At 29.4% G+C, this 10906-nt stretch overlaps 2 protein-coding genes across 2 annotated transcripts; both read left to right on the top strand.

The window, feature by feature from the left end:
- Positions 1-200: 200 nt before the first annotated feature.
- LOC129288732 (uncharacterized) lies at positions 201-3246 on the top strand. The gene is made up of 4 exons (XM_054925463.1): positions 201-256; positions 1507-1633; positions 1734-1806; positions 2791-3246. Exons 1-4 carry the CDS (start codon positions 229-231, stop codon positions 3070-3072), a joined length of 510 nt encoding a protein of 169 aa, XP_054781438.1. The 5' UTR covers positions 201-228; the 3' UTR covers positions 3073-3246.
- Positions 3247-5498: 2252 nt separating this feature from the next.
- LOC129288930 (uncharacterized) lies at positions 5499-9515 on the top strand. Its single transcript, XM_054925746.1, has 4 exons — positions 5499-5770; positions 6538-6664; positions 7019-7091; positions 8948-9515. The coding sequence occupies exons 1-4, from the start codon at positions 5743-5745 to the stop codon at positions 9215-9217; spliced, it is 498 nt and encodes a 165-aa protein (XP_054781721.1). The 5' UTR covers positions 5499-5742; the 3' UTR covers positions 9218-9515.
- Positions 9516-10906: the final 1391 nt, after the last annotated feature.

The following is a 10906-nucleotide window of genomic DNA, read 5'->3' as shown; positions in this document are numbered from 1 at the left end:
GGTGATAAATGGGGTCCTCACTCAGGCATTACATAATCAATCCATGTATGGTATGGATCCCTTGGAGAGAAATTAAAGTTTTGATGCGTTAGCCACGATGGTGATTGAGTGAGATATCAGTAAAGCATCAATGTGTCTGTGCTTGTTTGCCTTTAGTTTCCTTCAAAATCAAAATCTTGAGCTCCCTCTTCATTATTTCTCACAAAAGTCCACTGTTCGTGTCTCATCATGGGTCAAGTCTTGGACAGGTTACAGGGTAAGGCATGCATAGTCTATCGTCTCTTCTCTGTTCTTATTTAGTTAATTAATTTCTTGTTTCATTTCAAGTCTTTCACTGATGTTGGTCATGCTGGTTCATTGATTAATTCTCAAGTGCTATTTATTTTTCTTCTCTTTTCTTTGAATCTTCTCAATTTCTCTTCCTATGTATGATTGCTGTTAATTACTTCTCTGTTTGCGTGGATCGTCTTTTTATTCTGAGATATATATCAGGATCAAATTAATGATAATTAAACTGTTAAAATGAAGACTCCAAATGTTGAAGCAAGTGTTATATATAATATTTATAATTGTATATTTTTACTTATATATGTTGTTGTTTTTTCTCTCTTGATTGTTTATATATATATATATATTAATGTATTGAAATCATAGACAATAAACATTCATGTATGTCATTAAAAATTTGAACTATCTATTATTAATTTAAACAGTTTTGTTAAAATGTTTATGAAATCAAATATTATTGGCAATAAATTTTTATTTTTTATTCCTATTTGGGTTTAACAATAATCGAATAAAGATTAGTCGGTAAAATATTAAATAGCTAGATTATATTCAATTCTGTTATTGCATTTTTTTTTTCCTTTCCTGCATGGTAGATTAATCTCAAGTATTGACTAGAAAGCAGCAGAAACTTATAAGTGATCAAATAATCAATTTTTATATAATTAGCTTCAGCTGAAAATTAATCTGAGTTGAATTTTAAACTCATATGGGTCATCACATATCCTTTTCCGGGATTTATTTTAGTGTTATGAAAGAGAAAGCGAAAGAATCAGAAATTCAACAATTCCAATATTCACTGCCTGAGATTAGTTTGATTAATTGAACATAATTAAGCCAACTAATAACATATCAAATTAAGACTCTTAGTAATTAAGAACGTCTGTTTGTTTGCTAGAAACGATGGGAATTGAAAGGATTAAAATAAATAAAAGCAAACACCCGATCAAAATATATGGGAGATAGGTGGTAAAGGTTACATAATTTAGTTCATAAAATTAAAAATCTTGGTTCATGAAATTCGCAAAGAATGTGATGATTCCATATTTACATTTTGTAGTGTATTGTATGTAATCTATTCTTACCATGAAGGGGAGGATAATTTAATTCATTTTTTATTTCTTTAATATATTTCATTCTCATATTTTCTATCAACAAAACAAATCGCTCTAAAGTTGTGATAAGCATGATACAATAATGGTCTTGATTATTGTTACACAGATAAGAAGTGGAGGCAAGGCAAAATAAGGAAGATAACAGATAAAGCATTTGAAAGTCTTAAGAATGAAGAAGAAAAGGCTCAATTGACATTTGAAGATCTCTATATTGCTGTTTTACTGGTTTACAAGTAATTATTAGAAGTGATATATCTCTTTAATTAGCATTAATCAAGTTTAGGATTAATTAGCTCTCACAATTTTGTGTTTTATGTGTTTTAAATGTTGCAGTGATCTCAATAAGCATTTGCCTGGTCCGCACTTTGATCCTCCCTCGAAAGACAGGGTCAAGCAAGTCATGAAGGTACTTAGCGACGTGCTGTTTTCATTTTAAATCCTAATTACTCTGTTTCTCTGCACGCTTTTGACTGGTCTTGTAAATTTTTTTTTTTAAATCCTAGTTACTCTCCGCTGTCTAGCAATTATTGGTAGCACAATGAATGACATCATAATCTTGAACAAAAAATTCTACAAGTTTGAGTATTAATTAAATATTGTGAGGATGTTCAAGTATGAGTAAACATGAACTAATGTAGGAAGTTTTATATTAAATAAAATTAAAGTTAATAACTAATATATAATAATATGAAAAATATTGTCATGAATCTCACATTAGAGAACGCAAAATAAGTGAAATGTATAAGTTCAAGGGACTAATTTTTTAAAAAGAGCTCTTTTTTTAACTTGTGCTTATAATAATGTTGCTTTCATTATTGAGAAGAGAGGTCATTGTTGGGCATCATTGTCCCCATAAGCTTTGAGTGATTTTAAAGATTTGTGGTCTTTTACCATAAATAACTTTTGGTTTTGGTCATTTAGTGTAATTTTCTCAAAAAGCTTTCATTTTTATACATGGCTAGATTTTATTCCATGTGTTTGATGTATCAAGTTCTTCAATAATTAAATTGAGTCAATGAATTATAATGAATGGATTGTTTCAAGTTAAAAAAAAAATCATAAAGATTAGCTTGCTCCAAGCTGAGAAACTACATTATGGAACTAAGTTTTGAATTAACAAAGTTTGAAAATTGAATAGATAATTAAAAAAAATGGAGATTAAAAATTATATATACTTCTTCCAATAACTTCTGATTATAGTTCTTGAGCATTTTTTTCCCCCATAAACTGAGTAATTTCAAAGATTTGTGGTCTTTTAGTATAAATAACACTTGGTTTTGGTCATTTAGCATAAGTTTTCCCAAGAATTTTTTTTAATAAATACATCATCATGGTAATTTTCTTTGATTAAAAACTTCAATTTGCATATCACATAATTACGAACTTGCAGGAATGTGATGTGAATCCTGATGGGAAAATAGACCGTGACGAGTTTTATGAGTTCATAAAAAGAATGACAGGAGACACATTCACAATAATAAGCCAAGGGATGATTGTGACTTTGGTTGTGGCTCCAATGTTGGCGTTTGCAGCAATGAGGGCCATTGAAGGCGTACCTGGTGTTGTTGGCAAAGTCGCAAGAAAGCTTCCAAAATCAGTTTACGTGTCGCTTATCACTATTGCTCTCGTGGCGCTCTGTAATTGGATGCAAAGGATTTCTTATCACAGCTAGTCTTGCCTGCAACTAATATTCTGTGTTTCTACATTAAAAAAAAAAAAAAGTTTCAAATGTAAAGATAAATTTAAAAAGAAAAAATAATAATAAAATCTCTTCAAATTATGTAAATGATATTTCAGTCCCTCAAAATGTCATAATACTAATGAAATCTCTAGGAACTTTTGTGTTATTAAAGAATTAATGTACATGATCAAATTATCCTTAGTTTAGAATTTTAAATGCAAATTTACGAATTACTATTGTATTCTTGAGATTTTAAGAATAAAAATTGTGAATATCTTAGAATAAAACTTGTGAATAGTAATTGATATTTGCAATACTTGAGAAATATCATGATTTTAAATACAAATTTACAAATTACTGTTGAATTCTTGTAATTTCAAGAAGAAAAGTTGTGAATTTTAAAATAAAAATTGTAAATGTTAATTGATATTTGAATTAAAGATAATTTAATTATTTATATTAATTCTTTAATGACAGAAAATTTACTAAAAGTTTTATTGGTATTATAACATTTTAAAAGATTAAAATATTATTTACATAATTTAAAAAGATTTCTTTATTATTTTTTCATTTAAAAATGCATGCAAATTAAAAGAGAGAAATTCGACTGACTGTATTGTGTTTAGCACAAAAGCTAGTCCTCACAGTCTAGTTGTAATAATAATAATAATAATAATAATAATAATAATAACAACCTTGATCCTAAAGGGCTTAATTCTATAGGCTCACGCACCTCGAATTGATGGGGTTTCTCAAGTCCAATGTTTGTTGACAGAGAGCAAAGCCAGGTTTGGAAACCCACAATTCCTTTTTTTTTCTATTTTAATTTTTAATTATGCTAATATGCAATTTAACATACTTGTGATTTTCATATATTAATTAAAAATTAAAATAATCAAGCAATTTAACCATATTATTTTGCAATATCAACAGAATTGACATATTTAATGAGCTTACAAGCTAGCTTGAGCTTGACCTTATTTTTAATGGGCTTAGAACATCTAGGCCTTCAAGCTTTTTAAATTTTTATGCACAAGACCCCAGTTTTCTAAGCTTGTTTTTTAAAAATATAGCGCCTAAAGAGATCTGAGAGGCTTGACTCTCAAGATATGTTTGAGAGTATACTTCCTCCATTTAAAAATATAAAATATTTTTAATTAAATTTTATTTTTAATAAAATAATTACCTACTTTTTAATTAATTTTATTTTTTTATATTTATCCTTATTAAACACCCTATAATAAATATAAAGTCATTATCAATAGAAGCACTTTTGAAAAAAAAAACAATGATTATATTTAAAAAGATTAAAAATGTCTTACATTTTTTAATATTTAACTACTCAAAAAATGCCTTACATTTTTAACGGAGAGAGTATATTAAAAAATTATCATTAATAAAATGAAATGAGATAGAATGAAATGGAATGAAAAATTTTAATTATTTAAGAGTTTTATCAAAAGAATATGTGTTAAAAGTCAAAAATATTAAAAAAATAATTGGTGGGATCCAGTTAAATATTTTATAATAAAGTATTAAAAAATTTAAAATGAACCCCATTAATAAAGAAAATAAATGAAAAAATGGCACGGTAATAAATTTGAAAATCTTAGTAATTGATAGATAAAATTGATCATAAATTGAGTTTAGGGTCATTTTTTATTTTTTATATACACTTCAAAAATAAAATTAACCCTTAACCTATTAAAAAAATAATATAGGACCCACAAGCCATATGTTATAATAAACAAACATTAAAAAATTCATATGTGAGACCCACATAACAATAAGTTAACATTAGGATAACAGAGCAATTATTTTTTAAAATTGAGGGATATAAAATGACCTATAATTAAATTTAAGATTATTTGTAATCCTTCATATGCACTTCAAAAATATTTTTGACCCCTTAACTCAAAGAATGAATAGTTTTATTTAATCATTATCATTATTCAAGAATTATTATAAAATTAATAAATTTATATTAAATATAATTATGTTATTGATATTATGACATCCTATCCTCAACTCTCGAACAGGAGTTAAAAAAATGGGTTTAAAATAATTAAAGATGACTCGAAAGGTGATTCTAAATCATTTTATATTCTTTTAAAAAATTCTCTTAAACAATAGTATAAACTTTTAATTATTTCACCCCATTTTATTACAAAAGGAAAAAAAAAAAAAAAAAACTCGCAAACACTATGTTATTGGCCGGCTTTAAACGTGACCCACTAAGTCTGAATTTGTTTTGACATAGATGCTCGTATCAAGCAGTAGCTCAGGGTAAAGATGGAACCTAACAAAAAGACACCCCTGCTCCATTCTATTTAATTTATTGTGCTTTTGGATTTAAACCATTTTTTATTTATATTTTTTCCCATTGATTTGTCCGATCATTGCGGATCGATGCAATGGGTGGCTTGGCGGAGACGAGACGAGTTTAGATATCTCCAGTTTACAAATTTGGGTCCTTTCGTTCAAGGAACCGATAAATTTTTCTTTTGAAAATATGTACAAATTTGTGATGTGACGGTTCTCCCAATTATAGATCGATTTCACATGATCAGACTGTAAAATATCAGTAAGCCTTGGGTCCTCTTTCTCAGAACCTTCAACTTTTGACCTTATCTTCAACCCTCCAAACCCGAGTTTTTCGTCATGGGGCAAGTCTTGGGCAGGCTTCAGGGTACTTGCTTATCTTCTCAATTCGATTCTTCTTTTTAATCTTTTTGGTTTCGTTTGAAGTCTTTTACAACCACTCTCCCAGACTCAGGGATTCGTGAAGTGTTTTTTTTTTTTTTTTCTCTTTGGATTTTCTCTTTGTTGATTGCTGTTACTCCTATTTGCCGTGGATTCTCCTTCGGTTCTGAGATTTCAGGATCATTGACGGAAGAATAAATGGTTGAAATGAAGTCCTGAAAATTTTTTTATATATAAATAAATGCCTTGGATGTGTAAAGACATGTTAGTGCTTATTAATTACCTGATTCTTGAAGTTTTGTCAGTCCTCTGTTTTGTTCTGCTAATTTATGGTAACTTTCTTTGTGCTGATTGATTAGAAATTACAGATTCAGTTCTGTTTTTGTATTTTTCCTTTTTCTGCATGATGGGTTATGTGCCATAGGGTGTTTAGTATGGAATATTCTGAAGTATTGACTGCAAAGCAACAGAAAGTTACTTTAATCAGAGAACCAAGTTTTATAATTAGTTTCTGCTGAAAATTAATCTGGAGTTTATTTTTAAACTTGCATGTCACATATCCTTTTCCAGCATTTATTTACTGATATAAAAGAGAGAACAAGAGAACCAAACACTGGTTTCATAAGCTATACCATCATTTGATCATTGCACTCCTAATATTCTTTTTCTATTTTAAGTCGAAGATGCTTTACTTTGAAAAAGTTGTGATATGTAATGCCCATGGTTTTGTGACTATGTTGACACTTTACTCAGGTAAGGAGTGGAGGCACAGACAAATAAGGAAGATAACGGATCGAGTTTTTGAACGTCTCATGAATCAAGCAGAAAAGGCTCATTTGACATTTGAAGATCTGTATATTGCTGTTTTACTTGTTTACAAGTAAGACATTTTCGTAATTTTCTTTAGCACTGTTTATGTATCAGATGGCCATACACAAAGTTAACTGAAAAAATGAATACTAACATTAATGAAAAAGAGAGGAAAACACTGATCCACCAGACAAAGAACTGTGCTTATCTAGATGCCCTTTTTATAGACAGGGGCTAGCCCACTAACAACTTTACCAATTGGCTAAGCTTGGCCAAGAGCGAGTCTAATCAAATTATAGCATCTAATCACTTGGGCTACTTAGGAAATTAGACTAATTAACTAATTGTTCTCTCAACAAGTATTCTAGTTTAGTTGACAAAATTCTGTAATACCTTCTAAAGTTGAGCTGTTTGTATGTTGTAGTGATCTCAATAAGTATTTGCCTGGTCCACATTTTGATCCTCCATCAAAAGACAAAGTCAGAGAAGTCATTCAGGTACATTTTCTGTGTGATGCTGCGACAAAACTGTGAGGTATTTTAATTTACATATATGAAAGCACTGCCAAGTGGTACTGGATCTATGTGCTGGGCCTGGTACTCTGTTTTTCAGCCATCTAATGCTCTGTATGTGTTTAAAAAAAATTTCATGACAGGGTGATCCATCTGCTTCGCTCCCCACTTTGACTCCTTCTCTTCACCCTTTCACTTTCAATTTCGCTAAGGTCACCTGAAAGTATCAGTAATTTTATTAAAATGAGTAAAAAAAAAAGGAAAAATAAAAAAGGAATGTCAGGTGTACAATTTAAATAGCGCTGATATCTTAGAAGTTTCAGTTGTATTCTTCTGGGCACCTTTTTTCCTTTTTGATAGGAAATTTGAGGATCCAGAATCTTGGGGTGGGGATAATTTGGTTAAGCATTGTGTGTCTGAGACTGGAGGCACATGTTAGCACATACTGTTTCATGATCTTCTCATGACCTAAAAGCATGATGAATATTGTATATAAGATTTTTGAATCATTATAGCTTAAGTTTTAGATTGTAGTCCCAAAAATCCAGTTGAGGATGACAAATTTGGGGAACTTTACCGTCATTCACAGGTATAATTACATATTCTTTAGTCAACCAGAGCCAGTGATGATATTGTACTTTTGATGACTGAACTTATTCATCTCTTTGGCCTTTTAAGTTAGGTAATTACCTTGTAAGGATTCATATGTTCAAATAAATATTTTAGGATACATCCAGCTTTGAGTTTATCTGAGCGAGGAAGTTATTTATTTTTAAAGACTGATAGAAAGAGGTAGCACATAAGGGCTTCGCTAGGAAGAAGTAAAATTCTGTCTTGTAAAGGAAATCAAAGCTACTGAAATTTTCTTAATTTAGTGAAATTGTTGGCCATTCTAAAAGGAATGGAAGGCCCTTTTTAGACATGCTTTGTTTTACCTGTGTGAGGCCTAGGGCATTAGGCTTGTAAATCAGTATTTTTTGAGATTGCATAAAATATCAGTTTCTTTCCTTCTCTCACTATCTTTTCTTTCCCATACTGCTTCTACATTAAAAATCATTATCTTTCAAAAGCCTGTTTGTTTAGAAGCTAAAATGTCCCAGAATGTGAGAAGAGTAGACCATTCTGTTAGGAAAAAGGGTTCACTTTTTTTTTTCCTTTTTTTTTTTTTGGGTCAAGCTCAACAGAAAGGGAATATCTTGTGATGAAATTAATCATGTTAAAGGCATCTAGAATTCAGACTTCTAATGCAAAGATGATTGAATCTAGCTAAGAAGGTCACTACTACAATAAACACAAATCTAATTATAGAAACACCCAATATTACTCTTGGAGCAGAACGTATCCAAACTTGAAATTGAAGTGACTGAGGTTTGTCTGAAATATAGTGCTTCTTGTCAGCTTTAAAGTGATTTACTGTTCATTAAATTTGGCATTCTTATCAGTTTTTCTTGTCAATTTGAAGCTGACTAGAAATATAATGTCATCTTTTCTTAATTTAGTTCATATTGATATACTGATGTGAGGCTTTTCTCACTTCAAGAGTGATGCAAATGCTTCCTTGTCTGATTTTTTTTAATCGAGTAACAAAACCAGATTGGTCACATATGCCCTGTCATGATAGCTCCTAACCTATTTTTTTTCTCAACTACATTTTCAATGCAAAGAGATGAGTGATAAATAATACAATACATCCAAATTTGGTTATGCAAATGCTTTTCTGATGAGGCTTTCAAGTGTCAATGGCTTCAGTTACAATTAGAAGCTTTCCTTATACATGATAATCATCTGCAAGTAATCAAAGAACTTCATGTCATGTCATGTCATTTCATAACAACTTGCAGGAATGTGATATCAATCTTGATGGGGCAATAGACTGTGAGGAGTTCTACATATTCATTAAGCGGATGACCGGGGACACATTCACGGTCGTAAGTCAAGGGCTTATCATCACTTTGGTTGTAGCACCAGCAGTTGCAGTAGCAACAAAGAGGTCTACTGAAGGTGTCCCAGGTGTTGGGAAGGTAGTGCAAAGGCTACCAAATGCAGTTTATGCATCCCTTGTGACTCTTGCAATTGTGGGATTCCAAAATTTAGGACAACAGTCTGTGTAGTGGCCATTGCTCATGATCATGAATTGTGTGCAAAAGGATTTCTTATGAGAACTAAAACTCTGGGTAAAATTTTTCAAGTGTTTGTTGTCAAGTTCTTGGATAAAAAAAACTGATTTTTCTGAAAGAACTTGTTGGCAGATGCTTAAAAATTGTTCTCAAGATTTGTTCGTTATCATAAAATGTTTGTTTAGTGCCATGTAAGTATTGGTTGTAGTTGGCAGTTTGGACAAAAGACCATGCATGTGTGATAAATTGTCTTGTGAGAAATTGTTAATGATATTATTGTCCTTTACTGTTCCGTGATATTTCTTACTCCCTCTGTTTCTAAATATAAAAAAAAATTATATTACACAGTTTAAAAAAATTAATTTATTATAATAATTATGTTTGAAAATAAAAAAATTAAACTAAAATACCCATATTAATTAACATAAATATGTATTAATTATTTTTTATTAATGTAGATTATGAGGGACGATTTCAAAAATGTATAATAAATGTTTATTAAAATATGTGATTTTATTTATATAAAAAAATAAATAAAAGCGGTAATTTTTTTTATATAAATAAAAAGGGAGGGAGTATTTATATTGCTTCTCTTTCCTTTACTTTTCCTTAATCGGTTTTACTGAATTCCGTTGTAACACTGGTCAAAAACAAAAGTAGAATTCCGTGGTAAGGATGATCTCTCTCTCTCTCTCTCTCTCTCTCTCTCTCTCTCTCTCTCTCTCGCTCTCTCGCGCTCGCTCGTGTGTGAGCAATTAATAACTTTTTAACATTATTCATTATTAATAAAAATATATACAATAATTATTGAGGTACTTTATGAATAGAATTAAAATAAATATTCTCTCTATCTTATAAATAAAACATATTATGCTTGGATGTATAAAAATTTGAATTTAAATTTGAATCAAGTCTTTTATTTAGATATATAAAATTTTATGTATTTGGATTTATTTTAAATATAAATTCATATTTTGGTATATTTTTTTTTTATTTCAAATTCCTTTTAGACTTTTGTTATTTGTAATTTTAGCTGCTTTTAAACCTTTTGCTTGTTTTCATTATCAGTGCCTCTATTACTTGATGAAGCACTTCAAATTGCTTCATGTATTCATATTGGCATTGCATTTGATACCAATACTAGCTGATACTTCTTCAATACGTATCAATAAAGTATTAGATAATTTTTTTAAAAAAATAATTTTCAATATATATTCGACATTTCTAAATTACTAGCCAAAACTTCAAGGTTATTTTTCAAAAATTAAATTTTATTAAATATTATGATATTAATCTTTTCATTCCTAACATATGATATTATGATAAAAAGATAAAGATTATATTTTCCTAACTATAAGAAGTGGGAATGTTATTTTTTTGCATATAAACCTTAAGCAAGGACTAGGTACACGGCAATTAGGCATATAAATAAAATAAAAGTATAATTAATGATTATATTTTATTTGATATTACTATAAAGAACAATATAAGTATACTAGTTTAGATTTTTTTTAATTGACTTTATATTCTAAATATTTTTATGTATTTTTTATAAATATGTGTGTGCGCTCGGATATCAAGTTATCATATCAGATCCACGTATTATATGTGTGTAACATAGATCTCACCTCTCCTCTAATGTCTCGTTCTCGTCTTTTACCAGTTAAAAAACAAGATAAATTT

Source organism: Prosopis cineraria, unplaced genomic scaffold, assembly GCF_029017545.1.
Source record: "Prosopis cineraria cultivar Desert tree isolate PC_DT_omini unplaced genomic scaffold, ASM2901754v1 PC12, whole genome shotgun sequence".
Classification (NCBI taxonomy): Eukaryota; Viridiplantae; Streptophyta; class Magnoliopsida; order Fabales; family Fabaceae; genus Prosopis; species Prosopis cineraria.
The sequence above is the reverse complement of the archived record's forward strand: the minus strand, read 5'-3'. Positions and strand labels throughout refer to the sequence as shown.